Here is a 24,079-nt window from a genome sequence, read left to right as displayed (position 1 = left end):
GTATTCCATTGCATGGATGTGCCATAGTTTATGTAGAAGTTCCCTATTAATGGATACTCAGATTTTCCAGTCTCTTGATATTCTGAACAACCCTGTGTGTGTGTGTGTGTGTGTGTGTGTGTGTATGTGTGTGTGGTATGTGTGTGTGTAAGAATGTTCCTTTCAGTTTGTCTGTAGGGGAAAGTCCTAAGAATTGAATTGCTGGGCCAAAAATCCATGTATTTTCAATTTTGGTGTAGATACTGTCAATCTGCTATACAAAGAGGCTATACAAAGCATGATAGGTGGGAGTGTAAATTTCTCAAAGCCTCACATCAGAGTGTACTGTCAAACTCTAAACAGTCCTTCATCCTCACGCTCCTGACTCTAAATGATGCTCCTTCCTGCCCCGATGATCTGTGAACATTAGATCTGAGACGATCAGGAACAAACTGTAGCCATGAAATGGGGAATTACGTGACTGGGGAGACCCTCCCTGGCACCAGGCTGTTTGTGTCTCTGGGATCCCCAAGACACAGAACGCCTACCTACCCCTACTCCCCACCAGCAGCTTACAGGGGTTGGAGGATTTGTAGCTATGACTTGCCAGCGTGGGAGAAAGCACGTCATTTTGACTCCCAGGGCGTGTTCTCTCTGGGGAAAGACTGCAAATTAGCAGTTCAGGAGATGTAAGGAAGTTGGTTGGTTGCTGTGTTTTGTGGTTTGGTGGTTTTTTTGTTTTTTTTTAAGAGCACAGTTGGGTTACAGTTTTGGTCTTTTGTTTGTGTGGGGGTGGCAGTATCCTGTTTTGCTTTTTAAGACATGGAGGGCTTGGGGTTTGTTTTTAAATGAGATTGGAGGGACATGGGAACCAGGGTTGTGACTCCTTTAGAGATTTTGTGGGTGCTTAAAGTGAAAACAGCCGGTTCACAGGCGAGTGTCGTTTTCTTTAATATTTAATGGTATACACATTTAGATGACTTTAAAGTAATAATTTGTTGTTGCTGTTCAGTTGCTAAGTTGTCTTTGTGACCCCATGGACTGTAGCACACCAGGCTTCCCTATCTTTCACTATCTCTCAGAGCTTGCTCAACCTCATGTCCATTCAGTTGGTGATGCTCTCCAACCGTCTTATCCTCTGTCGTCCCCTTCTCCTCCTGCCCTCAATCTTTCCCAGCATCAGGGTCTTTTCAGATGAGTCAGCTGTTTGCATCAGGTGGCCAAAGTATTGGAGATTCAGCTTCAGCATCAGTCTTTCCAATGAATATTCAGAGTTGATTTTCTTTAAGATGGACTGGTTTGATCTCCTTGCCATCCATGGGACTCTCAAGAGTCTCCTCCAGCACCACAATTCAAAAGCATCAATTCTTTGGCCCTCACTCTTCTTTATGGTCCACCTCTCACATCTGTACATGACTACTAGAAAAACCATAGCTTTGACTATATGGACCTTTGCCAGCAAAGTGTCTGGTTTTTAATATACTGTCTAGGTTTGTCATAGCATTTCTTCCAAGGAACAAGCATCATTTCATAGCTGCGTGACCATCAGCAGTGATTTTGGAGCCCACGAAAATAAAATCTGTCAAGGTAGTCAGCGCAAAGTCTGTCTCCCTCCTACTAGTGATGTCCAGAATTCCATCTAAGATGTAGCCAGTGACACCCATTCCTTCCAGAACATTCTCTCCACTTACCATGTACAGAATGTATGCTTTTGCACCATTCTTTTTTCACCTAGTGGTATATCTTGGAGCTCATATCCCACCTGTAAAAAGAGATCTGTTTCACTTTTTGAATGAAACATGTTGCACAGGTGGGTTAGATTTCAAATGACATTCAGACAGCAAGCTGTTGGGTTCTGGACAACCAGTCTAGGTGAACCCTACTCTCTCTCTCCACATGGTTTGAGGTGGGTTTTCTCCTCGCCCCCCAACTCCACTCCTGCTATCCAGTGGTCAACCTTAATAAATGGCAAGATGTTTGCTTCTACCCTCTTTGTCATTTTCTGACTTCTTTAGAAAGCAGAATTATCTTCTTTCTGCCTAGATTATCAGTAGATGCTTGAGGGGACCTAAGGGGCAGTGGGGTGCAGGGAGGCCCTCTGGTCCAGGCACCACGAGGGTCAGACTGTAGACCTCCACTACCCAATGGCAATACAATGTGAGCACATATCTGATTTTTTAACTGTACAGTAGTTGCATATAAAAACACTGAAAGCAACAGTTGAAGTTATTTTTTCATAATAACTGTGCTTAATCCAGTATATCCAAAGCATTATCCTTTCAACATATAGTCAATATTGGGAAATTATTGAGCTATTTGACATTCTTTTTTTTCCTCCTAGTCTTCAAGACCCCATGTAGATTTCACCCTTATGTCACATCTCCAGGAATCAGTCACAATTTAGGGGTTCAATGGCCACATGTGGCTGGTGGCTGCTCTATTGGACAGACAGCTCTTGACACCCCAACTGTGGCTGATCCATGATGAATGAGTACCCTCCTCCCTTCTCCAGGCCTCTGTGTCCTTATTTTTGAGTGTGGGAGTTGGACAATCTTTTGGATTTTAGTGGCTATTCATCATCCTCATGTCCATGGACTTCCAGTGCTAATAATGAAATGAATGGGTAGCTTAATCTCAACCTCTGTAAAATGGAGACCATTGAATGTGATGAGGCAGGGTGAGAATGAGAAGTATGGCAGCCAATGAGGTGTGTTTGGGGGGAGGTACCGTCTTAGGGGATCGTCTTTAGGGTTAGGTGTGTGCCCAGCACCCGCTCGCTTAGAGCCAGGGAAGTCTTCAGTTTGCTTCTCTGAACCCCAGTCCCCTTGTCTTTCTGTAATTGTTATTGTTTAGTCGCTCAGTTATGTCTGACTCTTGTGACCCCAAAGACTGTAGCCTACAAGACTCCTCTGTCTATGGGATATCCAAGGCAAGAATACTGGAGTGGGTTGCCATTTCCTTCTCCAGGGAAATCTTCCCAACCCGGGGATTGAACCTGCATCTCTTGCTTCACAGGTGGATTTTTTTTTCCTGCTGAGCCAGCTGGGAAGCCCGTCTTTCTTTAAAATGGGGATAAAATCGACATATGCTTTACATGGTCACTGTCAGGATGAAATAAGACACCCGTGTGGAGGACTCAGCGCTATGCTTGTGTGCGTGCTCAGTCGCTTCAGTAGTGTCTGACTCTGTGTGCCTATGAAACTGTAGCCCACCAGGCTTCTCTGTCCGTGGGATTCTTCAGGCAAGAATACTGGAGTGGGTTACCATGCCCTCCTCCAGGAGATCTTCCTGACCCAGGAATTGAACCCATGTCTCTTACGTCTCCTGCGCTGGCAGGCTAAACTCTCCATCACTGGGAACTGCTCCCATCACTGTCCTGCATGCAGATGTGGGCCCAGGATGGGGCGGGGGTGGCGTGCCCAAGGTCACACAGTGAGATGGTAGTAGCAGACGCTGGCCTATTTTGGCTCCTTCCTTCTTCCTGGCAGTCGTCCTCGAAAGTCAGCCGTGAATTTCCTCCACAGCAAGGTACTCCCGAAACCACTGAACTACTCCAGTGAGGCCTGGGTCCAAGTATTGTTTCCATGGTATGTGCCGTGGTGTGCACGCGCATGTGCCGTGTTTAAAATCACAGCTCCAAGAGTCGGAGGCTGGGTTGGCAGGATACCCAGCACCCACCCGTCTCCCTGTATTCTGTGCCGCGTATCATGAGCGGCGTGAGATTTCTCTGTGCTTTCAAGCCTCAGCCCCCTCCTGGCACATGACATGCCTTTGGAGAGGCTGCGACAGAGTAGCAAGCGCACTGAGTCAAGGGCAGGGAGCCGGAACCATTACATATTACACGACAGTGGGAAGAAGCCATTTCTTCTGAGCACTCGCTCTGTGACATTACTGAAACCCATGCACTTACTATTTTATTCAATCCTCCCAGTTACCCAGGGAGTGAGGAATTACTTAAGGAGCCCATTTTACACATACAGAAACTGAGGTTCAGAGAAAATAAAGAACTCACCCAGAGACACACAGATAGAGCCAGAAAGGGCCTTAAAGATCTTCCCTGTGGCAGAAGGGTGGCCAACCGTCCCGGAGGCCCAGGTTTGAGGAGACACTGTGGATACTGGGCATTCGCAAAGCAGGACAGACGCGTCTCCATCTAGCATCTTAGTATATTCTTTGTGGATGTCAAACCTGATCCTGGACAGGACGGGGGTGAAGATGTGTTTGGGGGGAGGGAAAAGAGGGATATTATTAAGGGGGGTTGTCCTTAAAATTAGGATTGTCCCTGATGAAGGTTCAGAATCCACTTGCTTAGACCTAGAGCTTGTTTACCCCCCATCCTGTCTCTCAGTAGATGCTGAATATCACTGCCTCACTGAAGCCCTGCCTCTTTCCATTCCTTCTAAAGATCAAGTTGTCTTTCTCGGGACAAGGTCTAAAAAACAGCACTTCAATTTCCCAATTCCCATCCAGCCAGCAGCCCCACCCCCCTCTGCCAATTTAGAAAGCAGCTGAGGAAGAGAGAGGAGAAGCTAGGAGTGACCAGGGAGATCTGTGGGCTTGCCTTATTTCTTTTTTCTTAAGCCAAGTCCCAGCTCTGTCTTTTAGTAAGTTGTGTTTTTCTTATTTATTTTTTATTGAAGGATAATTGCTCTACAGAATTTTGTTGTTTTCTGTCAAACCTCAGCATGAATCAGCCATAGGTATACATATATCCCCTCCCTTTTGAACCTCCCTCCCATCTCCCTCCCCACCCCAATGCTCTAGGTTGATACAGACCCCCTGTTTGAGTTTCCTGAGCCATGCAGCAAATTCCCATTGGTTATCCATTTTACATACGGTGATGTAAGTTTCCATGTTACTCTCCATACATCTCACCCTCTCCTCCCATCTCCCCATGTCCATAAGTCTGTTCTCTATGTCTGTTTCTCCATTGTTGCCCTGTAAATAAATTCTTCAGTACCATTTTTCTAGATTCCATACATATGCGTTAGAATATGCTATTTATCTTTCTCTTTCTGACTCACGTCACTCTGTATAGTAGGTTCTAGGTTCATCCACCTCATTAGAACTCACTCACATGAGTTCCTTTTTATGGCTGAGTGATATTCCATGTCACTCAGTCATGTCCGACTTGTTTGCAACCCCATGGATATAGCTCGCCAGGCTCCTCTGCTCATGGAATTTCACAGGCAAGAATACTGGAATGGGTTGCCATTTCCTCCTCCAGGGGATCTTCCTGACCCAGGGATCGAACCCATGTCTCCTCCATCTCCTGCACTGGCGGGCGGATTCTTTACCACTGAGCCACCTGGGAAGCCATTGTGTATATGCACCACAACTTCTTTATCCATTCATCTGTCAATGGACTTGTAGGTTGCTTCCATGTCCTAACTATTGTAAATAGTGCTGCAGTGAACAATGGGATGCATTTGTCTCTTTCAATTTTGGTTCCCTCAGGGTATGTGCCTAGGAGTGGGATTGCTGGGTCATGTGGTGATTTTATTCCTAGGTTTTTAAGGACTGTCCATACTGTCTTCCATAGTGGCTGTATCAATTTACATTCCCACCAACAATGCAAGAGCATTCCCTTTTTTCCACACCCTCTCTAGCATTTATTTTTTAATGCAGTGTTTTTTTTAATGCAATGTCTCAACTAGTTATTTTTCTTAATAATTTTATTTATTTTTGGCTGTGTTGGGTCTTTGTTGCTGTGCGGGCTTTTCTCTAGTTGCGAGGAGTGGGGGCTACTCTCTAGTTGCGATGCAGGCTTCTCATTGTGGCGGCTCTCTTGCTGCAGAGCACCGGGCCTCCAGGGCAAGCAGGCTTCGGTAATTGTGGCCTGTGGGCTCAGTAGTTGTGGTTCCCAGGCTCTAGAGCACAGACTCAGTAGTGGTGGTGAGAGGGCTTAGTTGTTCTAGGGCCCACGGGATCTTCCCCGATCAGGGATTAACCCATGTCATCTGCATTGGCAGGTGGATTCTTTACCACTGAGCCACCAGGAAGGTCCCTTTGGTAAGTTCTGGCTGAAGCCAGTATGGGGTAGAAGCAAGCTGGGGGCCCCTGCCTCCAGAAGAGCTCACCGTCAAGTCCCTTCTTGAATTAAAGAATGGAGCCCAATGCCAAACTAGAACACTGAAGAGATTTGGAGAGCCCAGCTGTCTCTGCCTTCAACTCAACAATGAGCATCCTGGGTTTGTACCCGGAAGAAATGGTACCATGAGAGCTCCAGGAGAGTTAAGGAAACCAGAGCCCAGGGTGGGGGCGGGTAGGGAGGTGGACCAACCCTCCCCAGTGAGGAAGGACATAGCAGTTCGGGCTGGTTTTCTCTGCAAGCCAGAAGGCCAGCTGCAAGATGCCAAAAGACTCTCAGCCTGTCAACACACGGGCCACGCAGGCTCACACAGCAGAGAAATGACACAGCAGGAGGGCGATGCATGAATACACACACACACACACACACACACAGCGACACCAGATGGAGAGAGCAGCCCGGGCTGGGTCTGGGTATTCATGACTCCCTCACCCACACAGAGGGGCTGGCGGAGTTACATAACGCAAGCTGCAAAAGGGAGAGGCTGAACTTGCTAACCACCACCCTCCCTTGAGGGGGATCTGGGAGGTAGTGCCTCTTTCTCAGGGTGCAGGGGGAGTTATCCTCACCCACCCCTGCTTTCAGAGGCAGCAGGAGTTTATGGGCTGCCTCAGCCCTGGGGTGACCCCAGAAAGTGGCTAAGATGGAAACAAGGGAGTGTCACTTTGTCAGTAGCAGCAGATAAGGGCTCCCTCCTTGGGCAAAGGAGTTTTGAGGATGCTGACGGCAAGGGGTGCCAGGGCAGAGAGGAAATGGAGGCTGGAGCTGGGGGGTAGGAAAAGAGATGAAGGGATTTCTGCTACCTTCCACCCTGCCCCACTCCACCCGTAACCCACAGGTCACCTGCCCCAATCCAGACGCATAAGATGTGCTTCCATAGCTGCTCACTGGGCCGATGCCATGGGTGCACACACCTCACCTGGGCTACAGCATCTTCACTTGGCCTCCCTGTGGTCCTTTGGTACTCCAACCACTTCCCTGAGTCTCGTGAAGCTGGTGGGAGTCGCAAAAGTCACTAGATTATAAATTGTTAAAAACTAGAGTGTTTAAAAGGTCAGACTCAAGAATGGAGCAGATCTGAGTTCAAATCCTTCCCCCACCATCATTCTCCACCTGACCTTGGACAAGTCACTGAACCTTCCCAAGCTTCAGTCTTCTCGTCTGTTGAAGGGTGAACTGTGAAGATCAAAGGAGGAAAAAAATACACTGTACGAACATATGCACTCAATGAGTGTTCGCTGTCTTTTGGGATTTTTCTTGTTCCACAAATATTTGTTGCACACCAGCTCTGTGTTTATCTAACCCTAGGGGGACAGATTCCACACCTCCTAATGTTTCTCTGTTAGGATTTCAGACAGTCTGTGATACACAAATGCCCTCCAGAGTTTGACGTGGGCCTGTGTCTTTGGTATTTATTATACCAATTTTGGCTTATCATGGGATGGGGTGTGGCCAAGTCTGTCCTTTTGAACCTGAAATAAGTGAATCATTACAAAAATGATGGTCCTAAAGTCCAGCTGACCTCCCTCATCCGTGGTTCGGTAGAAGGTGACATCATTTCCTGTTGATGGGTTTGCACTGGGGGCTTTGGGAGTGGTGAGAATGGAGAGCCCTACACCCCGCAGTCCTTGTCTGTCAAGCTCCTGACCTGAGGTTGGAAAAATATTGCAAAAAGCAGAGAGGCAAAGGCTGCATGACAGGGTTGGAGTGCTGACTTCTTCCAGTGAAAAAAAGATGAGAGGTCTTAGGGTTCTTGCCATTTGATTTCTGGGGCTGATTCCTCACTGGTTTCCCCAAGGAGCCCCCCGGTCTCACAGGGCTTTGATCATGGAAATGAAGCCAAGCAATATGCAGCCACCTGCGAGTGTGCCCGCCCGCCCCCCCCCCCCCCAAGAGGAAGAAGAATTTTGTGTCTAGGTTGTCTTCAGAACTCCAGAGCATCTTATGGCTAGACTTCTCAGTTGGCTGCGTTTCCCATGTTAGTTTTTTTTTTTTTTTTTCCCATGTTAGTTTTAAAGGTGGTCTCGGGCATCCCACATCCATCTCTCTCTTTTTTTTTTTTTTTTAAAAATCCTTTTCCTCCCCTTCCTTGTTCCTTCTCTTGACCTCAGGAAGGCTCAGATCGGATCTGCCTCTGACAGGCTGGCGATGCCCAGTGGCTAGTCCACGCTAGCATGCGTCACCCCTAGGCACAGCCACCAGACACATCTCCTCCCGGATCCGCCTGACCTGTGGCGTAGGGACTCATCCCACCACTTCCCCTGACGTCTGCCTGATCAACCATCGCTTCCTTAGAGACCAAGGAAGGAGGCAGACACAGGAAATCATGCCACCGACCGCCCGACAGCAATGAGCGAGTGACGCCGAGTTGACGTCAGAGGCACAGAAGACCAGCCCGAGAGCAGCTCTCCGTCCAGGCTCCAGCCCTGCAGCGCCAGACCCCCGGCTCCTCCTGGCGCAGCCTGAAGCCCAGCCGCTCTTGGGGACCTGGCCTCGGCCTGACCCGTTTTGAGGTCTGTGGACCCTTGGACACTAGACACCATGGAGAGCCACATGTTCAGCGTTCAGCAGATCCAACCCAACGTCATTTCTGTCCGCCTCTTCAAGCGCAAAGTGGGGGGCCTGGGGTTCCTGGTGAAGGAGAGGGTGAGCAAGCCGCCTGTGATTGTCTCTGACCTGATCCGAGGGGGTGCTGCGGAGCAGAGCGGCCTCATCCAGGCCGGGGACATCATTCTCGCCGTCAACGGCCAGCCCTTGGTGGACCTGAGCTATGACAGCGCCCTGGAGGTGCTCAGGGGGATTGCCTCCGAGACCCACGTGGTTCTCATCCTCAGGGGCCCCGAGGGCTTCACCACGCACCTGGAGACCACCTTCACCGGGGACGGGACCCCCAAGACCATCCGGGTGACCCGGCCCCTGGGTCCCCCCACGGCAGCCGTTGACTTGTCCCACCAAGCGTCAGCTGGCAGAGAGCAGACGCTGGCGGTGGACGGGGCCATGGGTCCAGGCAATGGGCCTCAGCATGTGCCAGACCCGGGGCAGGAAGCCGGCTCGCTCGCCCATGCCAACGGCCTGGCTGCCAAGCTCCCAGGCCAGGACCCTGCCAAGAAAAGTGCCGCGGTCACCCTCCAGGGCAGCGGGGAGAACAATAAACTGCTCAAAGAGATAGAGCCTGTCCTGAACCTTCTTACCAGTGGGGGCAGAGCGATCAACGGAGGGGGACCTGCCAAGACAGAGACCAAGGACGTGGAAATCCAGGTGGACAGGTAAGCTCCCGGGGTACGTGTGTTGTACGCAAGCATGTGTGGCAACTCAGTCTCACAGCCCGGGAGCCAAGCTGAGTGTCTCAGGCATCCGAGCACACATAAACCCGCTTAACCCCCCTTGCCTCTTGCCCTGGAAATTGCCATTGCGAAATGCAGTGGGCATGTCTAGTGTGTACCTCTTGCCATGAAACCCAGAGCTCGTAACCATGGTAGCTGAGGCCCCATCTTCCAGCACCCCCACAAGGTGGGTATTTTTGCAATCCACATTTCAAGAGTGAGAAGACTGAGGCTCAGATGGTGCAGCCTTCCCTGAGGTCACTGCATGAGGAGAGGCACCTGGGCATGACCGACCTGGGTGTGGATGGATGCTGAGAATCTGGGGAGAGAGAGGAAGAGCTGGGTGCTGGGCGACCCTCAGCCTAAACTGGCTCTCTCCAGGGGGCAGCCCATCCAGGGCAAGAAAACTTCAAAAGAGAGAAACGAGACAAAGTAGAGAATTAGTCCCCACTCCCCAAAACGCTGGCATTGCTCCGATTACATGGAAGCTAAGACCAGCAGTTGAAGAACAGGGTACCAAAGACTTCCCTGGGGGTCCAGTGGTTAGGGCCCCATGCTTCCCCTGCAGGGGCCACAGGCTCAATGCCTGGTCAGGAAACTAAGATCCCACATGCCGAGTGGTGTGGCCAAAAAATTAAAAAAAAAACAAACAGAACAGAACTGGGTACCAGCCCCGCTGTATTTGCCGGATTGGCATTTTCTGACCCTCTGGGGGAGGAGGGCGGCTGGACAGTCGGTGAGGAGCAGATGGGCCAGGTGGTAGGGAAATAGGAGACCCAGGAGACACGAGTTCGATCTTGGGTTGGAGAAGATCCCATGGAGTAGGAAAATGGCAACCCACTCCAGTATCCCTGCCTGAAAAATCCCATGAATAGAGGAGCCTGGCAGGCTGCAGTCCAAAAGATCGCAAAGAGTTGGTCACAACTGAGCAACTGAGCAAACACACGCATGGAGGGGGGCAGGTTTTCTCTCTGCCTTCTTCCACTCCCCTCTTAGGTCTAGCACTGACACTACAGCCCACAATATTACTAGGCAGATCCTGTGAGCCACAGAGGGAGGCTCTGGCCTGAGGTCCCCAGAAATCCAGGCCAAGCTTTCACAGTCCTCTTCTCAAGGACACCTGAGAGTCCCAAGGGCATTTAGAGTTCACTGGGAAATCCTGTGGGGACCTGAATTGACTAGCTCCCAGGCCCCTGCATGTATTCATATAGGAAGTGTTCACAGAGGACCTACTCTTTGCAGGTACTCTTCTGGGCCCTGGACTAGACAAGGACAAGTCCAGTGACTTTGGGCGGGGGTGACTGAAATAGACAAACCCCCTGACTTGGGGAGCTTGCAGTGCAGTGGGGAAGCCAAAGAAGAAGCGAGATGTTAGCGCTGTAAATCATTAGTCATACGTGCTGAGGAGATAAATAGAGCAGGGAAGGGCTAGGAAGTGTTGGGGAGGGTAACATTGCAGGTGGGAAGCTGGCAGGTCGCACTAGGAAGGCAACATGGGAGGACCTGGAGAAAGGGGCGGGGGGAGGCTCACAGCTGCGAGGGGGAAGGGCATCCAGGCAGAGGGAACGGCAGGTGCCAAGGTCCTGAGGTGCACTTGTGCCTGCATGGGACCCCGTCCTGGCACAGCAGCCCCCAGACTGCCCACTGTGCACCCCCATCTGTGGAAGCCCACCCTGGCCACCATTGCATCCTGGGGCTTTTCCAGCATCTCACGCCTGACCAAAAACTGAGCCAATGCCAGCAAGACCCCCAAGGAGGAACGTGGAGGCTCTGTCGGAAGGCCTGTGCAGAGGGCGACAGAGGGTACCCCCTGCCCGCCCAGCTCCCGCCTCCCACCCACTCCTCCTCTCTCCTGCAAGCTCCTCACAGACACCCTGGAGTCTCTGCCCCACCCTGGTCCCATCTCCACGAGAGACAGAGAGTCTTGGGCCCCGTACACAGGGCGTGGTGTGACCCTCTTGGTGGGACAGATGATTTGGGGGTCCCCAGTGGCCTAATGTCCATTTCCAGAGCTGGAGGCCAGGATCACGTCCTCAGGTTTCTCCCAGTGGCAGTGACCTGGCATCTCATCCTCCCACAATCAGCACAGGAGCCACCCCCACCCCCCGCCCCAGACTAGAACCCACTTCCCAGGGGTCCCCATGTGACGTATGTCCCCTGTGACATACTCGGTGGAGATGGCGGGTGTAGCCGTGAGGTAGTTTCTGGGCAGCCAATAGGCACTCCCAAGTCTCACCTCGTGGGCTTGAGTTCTAAGGCAGATAGAGACTCCAGAATCAGTCACTGGCCTTTTCTAGGCGGCATCAGAAGTGCCCATCCTCAGAGGTTCCTGGGCATGGCCTCTCCCCGCCGAATCCTATACGTGCCCCGCCCATCCTCAGCACCGCCTCTTGCAGAAGCAGGAGTGAGACCATGAATAGGACTATCTCACCTTGCATGCCAGTGGAGCCCCTGGGTCTAATGTCCCGTATGCTTGGTTCTGATTCTCAGCTAGGCGTGGGGTGTGAGCCTCAGAACCCCAAGGGCCCTGTTTCAGCCCCACCCCGGCCCCAGAGTCTGACTCTCCAGTTATGAAGTAGAGAAGTCCCTTCTATAGGTGGGAGCTTCATGCTCTACCCAAGGAGCAAATACTAGCAAATACCCTCTCCTAGCCTGCAGTCTAGGACATAAAGTCTGCGGACAGGACCCCAGGCTGGGATGAGGTCCTTGAGTCCCATGAACTTTAACGGGAGCCCTCTTGGTAGCCAGGCCCCAAGGGGCCTCTCCAAACACCACCTTGGGGAAGCAGCCTTTGTGTCCCCAAGAATGAGGGAGAGATAGACCCGTCTGCCCAGGGGTGCTGCTCCCACAGACCCATTTCCCACCTCAGGAGGTGACATCTGAGCTCTCAGATGCCCTCATCCATCAGGGAACTCCCTCCAGGGACCCAGCATCACCTGCAGTGTGATTGACTACAAGGAGCCGAAAAAACTGCTTTGGTAGAGATACGTTTTGGGAGAAAGTGACCCAGGGCAAGTATGTGCCTCTACAAAAGCCACTGAGATGAATGGCTGTAAGGATGAGTAATATTGTGTAATAGCATGTGTTCCCCCCTGGCTCCATGGCTGGATGCAAAGCTCCCCCCCTTCACTCTGTTTTTATAACAAATATTTTGAAATGCCCCCTTCACTAGCCAGAAGCTCCTTCATGGAGCATGTAGCCTACCCACACTTTACATTTTTAAAATCAGTATAATGCCCTAATGATAAAATAAAGGCGATAGAGCATAAAAGTCATTTATAATAAAAGAGCCTATAATTTAACATATCAGCGCACAGGCACGGCTCCACCAGAATGTCACATGTTGGCACCTAAAGATAGAATCGCTGCAAACACGATGCAGATTGACACAGGTGTGTTGTGTTGGCAACTCAGACACCACCTGCAACACAGCGTCGCCTTGGTGATGCGATTTTCCCAAATGGCGAATGATTCCTGGTAAAACGATGTCCTGTCTTTGATTTCCCAGTAGTTGCAAGTTCAGTAGAATTTAAAGTTGAATTAATACATAAACCCACATTGAGATTTTGGCTGAGAAATTGAAGCATGTTTCATGTTTTTGTTTTTGTTTTTAATCTAAGCAGATGTCCAGAGTTTGCAAGGCAGTCAGGACCCTTCCTCTTGAGTGGCTTTGTCATTTGTATTGCCAGGGTGTCCCTCACCCATGACATCACCTCCCTCCCACTGTGATGTCAGAAGCATCGGCCATCGTCGTAACAACCTCAAAAGCGCCCCCACAGATTGCAAAGCTGTCTGCTCACGGCCAAAATAAGTGTCTCGTTATGAATCAGTATCCCAAGTCAGGAAACGCAACCCCAGAGGCAGCATGTCGTTCGGAGCCCATCTCCGGGCTGCTGGCCTGGGAATGTTCAAGCCCCACAGCACACACGGCTGCCTGGAAATGACTTATCCTCCCAGGCCCATTTCCATCCAGGCTGCTTTTGGGGGTGGGGTCAGACCAGCATCCTAGATGCATCCTAGCTGCTGGGTGACAGTGAAGCCAGCAGCCCGCTGGGCCCAGAGCCCCACCATCCGGGTCCCACTCAGCATCCGTGGCTTCTGGGTCTGAGCAGAGGCTGGGCCATCACTGATTCTCAGCAGCGACCTTGACTCCTCTGCTCTCTTGGCCTCGTTTTCCTCCTTCCGTCCTTCTTTCCTCTTGGACCTGGACTTATTCCCTGCTGCAGCTAGTCCCTTTCCCTCAGGGGGCACCCCTGTCCTGTTGTTTGAGGTGTCAGCCCGTGTTTGGGGAGATAAGTGATGTTGACTTGAGACACAGTCTCCTCCCTTCATCCCAGGAGGAGGGAGGGGGCCCTGGCAGGCAGTGACAGCAGGTGAAGGGTGATCAGGAAGGGAGGCGGCGAATTCGGGGCCTTCTGTACTTGGGAGCGGTCACTTTAAAATGCTGCATGTCAGAGGATATCCAGGTTGCTCAGCTTGCTGCCCTGAAGGAGCGTTCTAAAGAGGCCAAGGTCCACGGTCCAGCATCCATCTGGACCAGCCGGCCAGCCACCTCGCCCTGCGCTCTGATAACTCCTCATCTGCTTGCAGGGCCCTCCCTTGGTTACTTATAGGAGTACCTTCACAACAGTCACCTCTTTAGAACCTGTACGAATGCAACTCCCGAAGTAGGACCTGTGGTTCTAGCCCCCACCTATAGAAGGAACTGAAGCTCAGAGAGGTGAAGCAACTTGCCCAGGGTCACACAGCACTGGCCACAGGATTCTATCCAGGTTCCACCTAGAAAATCTCACAGTGAGTGTCTAGAGTTTAAAAAGAAACCAGACAAGCAAATGTGGCTGGAGGAACAGAAGTCGATTTTAACCCTAGAGAATCAGCTTTTTTGGGGGGAGGGGGCCTCCTCCTGTGACAAACCTGAGTTTCATCCCCGTCATGTTAGCCAGCCTCTGCTGAGCACTCCAGGTGGGCCTGGCCCCAGGCTATGGTTTTCACATCAAGTAATTCACTTCCTGCACATAGCACCCCATTTTCCTGATAGGAAACCAAGGCTCAGAGAGGTGCAGTCACTTGTGCCAGGTCACACAGCCAGCCTGCAGCAAAGCCAGAACTTGAGCCTAAGCCCATGTTCTTGACCTCTACTAAGCTTGTAGATTGCACTGTTGGCCACAGTGCCCTTAACCACTAGCCATCAAATTTCTGAGGATATCAGAGTATTTTCTCAGACTGGGGGGGGATACCAAGGCCCTGAGGTTGCCATCTACTAAAGTCAGCCTCCCTAGAGAGATGACCTCAGATCAACCAATGTCAGCACTGATGCCAGGACTGTCTGCCTTAGAGACCCTCCTCCTAGGCTGCACTTGACCTTTCTCATGGCTGTGGATCACTCTGGCGGCATTTTCATTTTTTCTTTTCTACTGTTTTTTTTTTATTCTTTCTCTCTTTTGGGGGAAATTTTTCAACTCAGGAATTAACTCTGATAACTTTGCCATCATGCAGAATCTGGGAGCAACTTTTCATGCTCACCCTGACCGTTTGAGTGTGAGTGACTTCCAACACCGCCCGCCCGCCACCATGCATTCTTTCCCAGGCAGGGCACAGGGGTCCTATTTATACCAGTTAATGCACTTGCTCTGTGCCCTCCTTCCATGTATGTCCCTGCCGCCTGGTCTAATGGGCACCCAGACCCTCATTCTGGAGGAGAAATAAGCTCACTCACCTCAAATTGCATGTCACTGATGACTTCTCAGCATCTCTCAGTCACTGGATATTTATGGAGCATCTATTCTGCCTCAGATACTGTCCTCAGAGCTGGGGATCTACTGATGATCCACTACAGAGTCATCTCATAGACAACACGCAAGGAATAATAAATAGACACATGCAGTCGTTTTAGATAGTGATACGTGCTGCGAAGGAGATAATACAGTGGTTTCAAGAGAAGTGGCTTGGGGTTGGGTAGCATGTTAGATTGGAAGGTTGGGGAAAACCTCTCTGCAGACATCTGTACCAAGGCCAGAACCATACAAAATCTAGGCAGGGGTGTTCCTGGCAGAGGGCACAGCCGGAGCAAAGGTCCTGAGGCAGGAACGAGGTTGGGATGTTCAAGGAACTCAAGGGAGGCCTTGAGTGTAGCAAGTAGGAGGAGAGTGATAAGCAGTAAGGTCAGACATAGACACCGGGGCAGGACCATCAACCATCCCACCCCTCGCTCGTTGTATCCGCCATCATTCCTGTGGCTGCTGACGTATGACCACAACCTTGGTGCCTGAAAACAACACACCTTGGAACTTCCCTGGTGGTTCAGTGGTTAAGAATCCACCTTGCAATGCAAGGGATGTGGGTTCAATCCCTGGTCGGGGCACTAAGATCCCACATGCCTTGGGGCATAGCCAAAAAACTTTTTCTTAAAAAGTGAATTTGTGGCAAAACAGATAAATCAAGATATTTTACATTAAAACCTATTCCCAGCCTCTCAAAAAAAAAAAAAAAAAAAAAAAAGATATATCAGAGGGGCTGTTAGCAAGAAGTCACATCCCAGTAAGACAGTCGGCCTCAGGAACTGGGATCCAAATTCAGCCCCATCCCCCCTAGCCTGGGACCTACAGATGTGAGTTGGAGAATCCTGCCCAGCTTTTGTGATCTTAGGAATGAGAGTCATGGTTGTTTCTGGGCCCAGAGGCCCTCACCTCACTTCTCAGCTACAGCGCTCACCATAGAATTCCTGCTCTGAAGAGCATACCTTTATCAATAACCACCCCCCCCCAACTCCAGCATGTTGGAATCTAGAAGGAAAGTTGCACAGAGACCCCACACCTGCTTGCACAGCCCCCCAAATCTTCCTGCTTTGACTCAGCTCTCAGAATCTGCAACCAGGTAGAAGCAGAAGCCAAAGACCGTTGGAGTGTGGAGGGCGAGGCGGGGGAGTCGGAGAGAGCGTGTTGTCTGCGGAGAGACGCGGGCAGGGCTTCCTGCCAGGACCAGCTGCTCCTCGGCGGCCTCCTTGCCTGGTTGGGCCAGAGCGGGCGGCCCCCACCTCCAGGCTGCGCCCTGCACCCAGGCCTGGCCCACCTGCTCCCCATCCTGGGTCCTTGGTCGGGGGAGATTAGTGGTCAGCATAGGGCCAACCGATACACGTGCAAACTGCCTATGGAGTCCAGCCTGGGACCCCCATCCCCATGCCTGAGAGGTCAGGGAGCCTTGGTTGGAAGGATCTGGCAAAGATCCTCAGAAGGTTTAGAGATGCTAGACCGACTCTTGGCTTGAGTATGAGGATCCAACTAGTGAAGTGGAAGGAAAGGGCTTTAGTTTAGTTCTTGCCAAGAAGCACAGAAGATGCTCACTAGGTAGGAGGGAGAGCTTCACACTAAGGCGGGGGGCGGGGGGAGAAGAGCTGGGGGAGGGTGGCGCTCCTAGCCAGGAGGGCACCTGGCTGCCCACTGCACGCGGCTAGCCCAGAGTTCTCCCGGGGAAACAGGTCTTCACAGCTGTCTCTGGCTGATGTAGGTGCTTTTGACAATGCAGAGTCCAGGCTTCCCACTATTTCAGACTCTCCGGAGATGGGCTAGGGGAAATTTTAACAAGCCCCTCAATTGATTCTGATGCACCCTGACGTTTGAGAACCACCAAGCTTGACCACATGATGGCTCTGGCTTTGCTGGTCTGCCACAATGCCAGGTTCACTGGAGGATGTGTTTTCAGGGCAATAAGAACACCAAGCAGATGTGGGAGCCGCTGAGCGAAGGCAGGTTCCTCAGTCTCGTCTGGGAACAAGGGACAACTAGTAAATAAATCCTCATAGACCCCCAGGTGGGTATGGATCAAGGATGGGAGAGCTGAGAAGCATGGGTTTGGGGTCCTTGATTGAAGCTAAGCCCTGCTTCTCAATAGGGAGGAGTTTAGTTCCTCCCCTCCCCACGGGGACATTGATCGATGTCCTGGGATGTTTTCAATTGTCACAGCTGGTGATAGAGATGTTACTGGTGTCTAGTGAGGAGAGACCAAGGATGCTGTTAAATATTCTCCAATGCACAGGGCAGCCCCCACCACAAAGAATTATCTGAACCCAAATTCCAGTAATTACAGGCTGAGAATTTCTGATCTAAACCAAGATCCCTCAGGCAACTGGGCAGGAACAAGACTCAAAAGTACTGGCCAAGGAGAGTCACCATTCAGGCTTCTCAGAAGTCAAGCCAGGCCCCATCTACCTCCATCTGTGGGCTCCCAGTGTATTTACTTAAATGAAGAAATGATAACCCGGAGTTACCAAAATTGCATTTAGTGGATAAACACATTCACTACCTACCTACCTGCCACCACCTCATTTGGGGGGAAACATTCGATATCTAAATTTGAGGTTCTTCGTGAGTGTGAAATCCAATCAAATGCGCCCCCCCCCCCCAGTCCTGTTCTCAGTGATTCTCAATGAGGAAGGCAGCGAGAAAGAGACATTTGATTGCAAAACGTCCTCTGCTTCTCACTGGTGGTGTGATCTTGACAAGTTACCTAATCTCTCTGGACTTCAGTCACCACAAGTTAAATGTTAGTTGCTCAGTGGTGTCCAACTGTTTGCAACCCCGTGGACTGTAGCCCAGTAGGGTCCTCTCTCCATGGGATTCTCCAGGCAAGAATACTGGAATAGGTAGCCATTCTCTTCTCCAGGGGATCTTCCTGACCCAAGGATCACATACAGTTCATGTTTGGTCAGAGCTGACTGTATACTAGGCATTTTACAAGCATGATCTTATTTAACTCCCAGGAGAGGTGGTCTGTGAAATGGGCCTTGTAATGGTGAGTAGGAGTTGACTCTTAACAGAGGGGAGATGAAAGGGCATTCCAGGGAGGGCAAGGATAGATGTAGGAGTAGACATGGTGTGCTCCCTGGGAAGAGAGGAGAGTGGAGGTCGGGGCTAAGAATGATGGAAGGTGGGAGTCTGGAAAGGAAGCAGAGAATTCCCAAATCCCTGGGCTCTGTGAACAAGACATAATAGCTCAATGGGCAATTTCTCAGCCATAAAAAAGAATGAAATAATGCCATTTGCAGCAACATGGATAGACCTAGAGAATATCGTACTGAGTGAAGTCAGTCAGACAAAGACAAATACCATATAATACCGCTTATATGGGGAATCTGAAAAAATGATACAAATGAACTTATTTACAAAACAGAAATAGACTCATAGGTATAGGAAACAAATTTATCTAGCGGAAGGGGGGAGATAAATTAAGAGTGTGGGGTTAACATTTGCACACTACTGTATAGAAAATAGTTTTTTAAAAAAAGCAAGGTTGTACTGCATAACACAGGAAACTATATTTAATATCTTATAATAACCTATAATAGAAAGGAATCTGAAAACATATGTGTGTGTGTGTGTCTGTATGTGTGTATCAGTGAATCGATTTGCTAGACACCTGAACTAACTCAACACTGTAAATCAAATATACTCTCTGCTGTGCTAAGTAGCTCAGTGGTGTCTGACTTTTTGTGACCCCGGAGACTACAGCCCGCCAGGCTCCTCTGTCCATGGGATTCTCGAGGCAAGAATACTGGAGGGGGTTGCCATTTCCTACACCAGGGGATCTTCTCAACCCAGGGATCAAACCCACGGCTCCTGCAGCTCCTGCATTGGCAGGCAGATTTTTTTACCACTGAGCCACCTGGGAAGCCTTGCATATAATATATGTGCATTTATATATATATGTACAGATATATGTGTATATGTAGTATATATACACATATATATGTATATGAACCCATGAAAAAGAAATGGCAACCCACTCCAATATCCTTGCCAGGGAAATCCCAGGGACAGAGCACCTTGGCAGGCTACAGTCCATGGAGTCCCAAAAGAGTTGGATACAACTTAATGATTAAACAATAGCAATATGTGTATGTATGACTGAATCACTTTGCTGTACACTTGAGACTAATGCAACATTGTAAGTCAACTATCCTTCAATTAAAAAAGAAAGTGTCTGAGTGCAGGCATCCCTGCCTGTGTCCCCATAAGCCCCCAGGGAAGACGCTCCTTTCTCACTTAGGAGCCGTATATGCCTTCAGTCTTTAGAGACATTAAGGCTTTGACCAGCACCACCCAGTGCTATAGCCACTGACTATATATGGCTAATTAAAGTGAAATAAAATTAAAAATTCAATTAATTCCTCAGCGACAGTAGGTGCTTTTTTTTTAAGCTGAGCCACATAGGGGATCTTTGTTCCCCACCAAGGGATTGAACCCATGACCCCTGCAGTGGAAGCACAGACTCTTAACCACTGGATGACAAGGGAAGTCCCTAAGCACATTTCAAGTATTCGGTTGCCTCGTGTGGTCCATGGCTAAAATACCAAAAACGCAAGCAGACGTGGAATGTTTCCATTGACTCAGAAAGTTCTCCTAGACCGTGCTGACTTAGAGGAATCTTGACTGTTTTAGAAAGAACTAGCGTTTCCCTTTCTCTGTTTCTGTCTGATCAGCCTACAGACGCATCAGTAGTCAAAGCAGTAGCAGACGCCACAGGCTAAGTGCTGTGAGCCTTACCTCCTGTAATTGTTGCAGTAACCCCGGGAACTGGGTTTTATTATTAACTCTATTTTATAGATGAGTATGCTGAGAACTAGAAAGCTTAAGTGGCCAAAATATCCAAAGTCACACAGCTTCCAACCAGCAAAGCTGAGAGTTGAACCCAGCTCCACCCAATCCACAGCCCATGGATCCCACTGCCCACACAAACCTAGCAAACAGACACATCCCAGGCTAAACAAATTCATGGCAATAAACTGCTCATCTTCCTCAGAGCTGACTTTCACTGAAAACCTGGGGCCGGGAGTGGGAATTCAGAATCTACGTAAATCTACTCCTGATTTTGTCCCTGGATGCAGAGAGGCAAAATAACTTCTTGTCAGATGCTGAAGGATGTTCCCTGTGGTCCCATGTTAAAAATATTCTTGTTTTAAATTGGGGGATAATTGCTTTCCAATGTTGTGTTGGTTTCTGCTGTACAATAAAGCAAGTCATACCCCCTCCTTCTTGAGCCTCCCTCTCATCCACCCCCATCCCACTCCTCTGGGTCATCGCAGAGCACGGGGCCTGGGCTCCCTGTGTTACTCAGAAGCTTCCCATCAGCTCTATCTTTTACGCACGGTGGTGTATATATGTCCATGCTACCCTCTGCTGTTCTTCCCACCCTCTCCTTCCCTTGCCATGTCCTCAAGACCATCCTCTACACCTGCATCTCTATTCCTGCCAGGCTAACAGGTTCTTCAGTACCATTTTTCTAGATTCCATAGATATGTGTTAACATATAACATTTGCTTTTCTCTTTCTAACTGACTTCACTCTGTATAACAGGCTCTAGTTTCATTCACCTCATTACAGTTGTCTCAAATAAAATTATTCTTCCCCGGCTCATCACAGGGCTCTTACATAAGTTTGTGTTGACAGAACACTTCAAATATATTATTTAAACAAAAGTGTTAAAGGCTTTTTTAAAAAATAAAAAGCAAAGGATGATGATAAAAGCACCTCTCCCTGCAAATTCACACAAGACAAACTGTGTGAGCCATTTAAGGGTCACCTGGGTAATCGTACCCTGTAATCTTTGTAAACTGGCCTCATTCAGTGAGAGATGCTGGATTCCTAGCTCTTTAGCCTCTGGCTTATCCTATGCATCCTGACTCGTTTTCCCAGTCTGTTTACAAAAAACTGAAGGGTCTGGACCAAGCATCAGTCAGACCTAATTTCAAATCCCAGCTCTGCTTTATATTTGCTGAGAAACCTTGGGAAATTAATATAACCTCTCTGGTCTTAGTTGTTGCATCTGTAAAATAGGGAGGCTTTTAATATCTGCTGAGAGGAATGAAATAACTTCTGTGCTGGTACCTGGTACATTACCAACACTCAAACAGCGCTAAACTCCTCTCTCCTCTGCTGATTCCCCACTTATGGTCACATGACATCCTCGGAGCTGGAGTTTTAGCACTGAGTGGGGCTGCGTGACACTTAGAACATCCGTCTCCACAGACAATGGCTCTGTTTATCACCACATAGATAAACCGCTGGCTTGGGAAATGTCTGTAATCAAGAACCACTCCTGCTGTGTTTTGGTGACATTTTTAAGAGAGTAAAACATGATGTTCCCTCTTACAACTGCAGACCTCTCCAAGCAAGATGAGCAGAAGTGGTTTCAGCATGGGCCACCAGGACGCGGCCAGACAAAGCAAGGAGGGCCTTCTGGGTGTCTCTGTCTGAGCAGCCAGAGGGGCCACCTAGGGCCTTACACTCAGAACCTGGGCTCTGGCCCCTGAGTCATCCCAAATGACCGTCAGCACCAGGTTGGGAGCTGGGGGAATTTATGGAGCCAAGAGTCCCCAAAGCTGGGAACATAGGATGGAGAGCTGGATACGGCCAGCCTCCACACCTGGGACCAAAAGTGGGATGGACCACAGAGCAAGCCACATTGCCCAAAGTTGGGGAACAGACAGATGCCATCGAGTGAAATTGGGTGGGAGGGTTAGAAAGAGGCAGACAGTTAAAAAGCAGGAGGGCAGAAGGATGGAGATGAGGTGGGGCCGGTTGGGAGGTCTGGATTTGATGCAGTCAGTCCCATCTCAGCCACGACTTCCCTCCAGCTCGGAGGATGGTTAGCCTGTCTAGCCAAGATAGCCTCTTCCTGAACCTATCTGAGTTCAAGGGCAGAGAACCAGGAAAGCTTCATGCGTAGAGTCAGGAATAAGCCTGGGTTTGAACCCCAACTTCTTCAACCCTGACTGTGAGACTTAGGTGAGTGGTTTAACCTCTCTGAGCCTTAGTTTCCTCATCTGATAATGATTGCAAGGGTGGTGATGATGGTAATTAACATGGTGATGGTCATGAAGATTCTGATGGGACGAAGGTGATGGTGATGAGAAGGATGAGAATGATTTTGGCAATAATGTTGGTGATAATGAAAATGATGATGTCAACATTGGTGTTGATGAGGGCACTTTTGATGGCGGTGGTGACAGCGATGCTGATGCTGCTAATGAAAAGTTGGATGGTGATGTTAACGATCATAAGGATGATGGTGCTGATGGTGGTGATGATAAGTGAGGGTAATAGTAACAGCCTCCACTTCAGAATAAACGTGACGAGTAGGCTGGAAAACCAACTCAATGAACATGAATTCGAGCAAACTCTGGGAGATAGTGGAAGACAAAGAAGCCTGGCGTGCTACAATCCATGGGGATCACAAAAAGTCGGACATAACTTAGCAACTGAACAACAGTGAGAGACTGCAATACCTTGAGTGACTTAGCGTCTGTCTCACTTATGCCATCTGTACAACAGTGACAAACATTCATACTGACCTCATCGGGCTGTCCCAAGGGCTAAATTCACTAAAACATACAAGTGCTTGACACACCAGTAAGTTCTTAATCAACACTGACAGTATTAATAGTTTTTTTTTTGTCGCTGTGTTCCCCTTATTTTCAGAATCATTCCTGTGTATCCTGGGCTGGTACCATTAGCCTTGTGATCAGTGCTCTAGTTGTCGTTGGTGTGACTCACCACCCTGGCCCACAGGACTGGTTTTCTGACCTGTCCCTCCTGCTTCCTGTATCTTCTACCATTAGGTTTCATGGATGCTAAGCTGTCCAGGGGTTCTGCATGGGATTCTGCTAGGAGAGGGGCCTCCTGGCTTCCTAGATCAGGAAATCGGGGGCAGGGGAGGGAGAACCAAAGTCTATGTCACAGTCATCCTGAAACTGTCTCTGCACAACGGGTATGTGCCAGCCGTGGGTGCCAAGTCAGTTGAGCTCACCTTCACGCTTGATCCTGCGAAGCGGCAGGCTGTGGACCCAAAGCTCCTTGGCTACATGGAGGGTCATGTGGGTGAATCCTGAGGGTTCGTCACGGACTCAGGGCTTTCAGACCAGGGTGACCAGCCGGTCACTCCAGATGTCGCGTCTTCCTCAACCTCTCCCGCCTTGCCTTTCAGAGACCTGGACGGCAAATCACATAAACCTCTGCCCCTCGGCGTGGAGAACGACCGAGTCTTCAATGATCTCTGGGGGAAGGGCAACATGCCCGTCGTCCTCAACAACCCATACTCAGAGAAGGAGCAGGTATGTGGCGGTGTCAGCCTGGTACCTACACTTCACAGTTCCCTGAATGTTCTTGGGAAGACAAGTGCCAAGCCACCATGGGGAAAAAACCAGCCTTTGTGGCTGGAGAAATGGCATGGGGGCTGAGGCTGGCAGCACTTACCCTGGACTGTGGATTTGGGCTTTGATTTGGTGGGTTTTCTTTGCTAGCTTGCCAGTTTTCAAATTTTCATTGTTTCTACCGGGAAAGATATTCACATGATTCTGAATTTAGAAGGTAAAAAAGATAGATTTACCAAGCTTCTTCTCTCTTCCCGCATCCCAGCCACATAGCTTCACTCCCCAGAGGCAAGCAGTATTCATTATTCATCATTTTTATAGTCCTTTTAGCAATGTTTTATGCATAGACAAACAAATACATACATGAATTATTTTCATATGTTTTTATACAGATGAGAACACATCACACATACATGCAAACCTCATGCTATTGCACCTCATTTTATTACATGTATTATTTGTGTGTGTGTGTGTGTGTATGAATTGAAGGTTTGTGGCAACCCTGCATTGAGCAAGTCTGTTGGTGCCATTCTTCCAATTGCA

General features: G+C 49.6%; 1 protein-coding gene across 1 annotated transcript in view; it reads left to right on the top strand.

Annotated features, from left to right (window-relative positions):
- NOS1 (nitric oxide synthase 1) overlaps positions 1-24,079 on the top strand; it is a 197,391-nt gene that overhangs the window by 91,024 nt on the left and 82,288 nt on the right. The window contains exons 2-3 of the mRNA XM_065904325.1: positions 8,182-9,336; positions 23,371-23,497. Of these exons, the coding sequence (XP_065760397.1) occupies positions 8,612-9,336; positions 23,371-23,497 (852 nt within the window). The 5' untranslated portion in view covers positions 8,182-8,611. The remainder of the gene's footprint in view (positions 1-8,181; positions 9,337-23,370; positions 23,498-24,079) is intronic.

The sequence above is a fragment of the Muntiacus reevesi genome, chromosome 13 (assembly GCF_963930625.1).
Source record: "Muntiacus reevesi chromosome 13, mMunRee1.1, whole genome shotgun sequence".
Classification (NCBI taxonomy): domain Eukaryota; kingdom Metazoa; phylum Chordata; class Mammalia; order Artiodactyla; family Cervidae; genus Muntiacus; species Muntiacus reevesi.
This window is presented reverse-complemented; position numbering and strand designations above follow the sequence as displayed.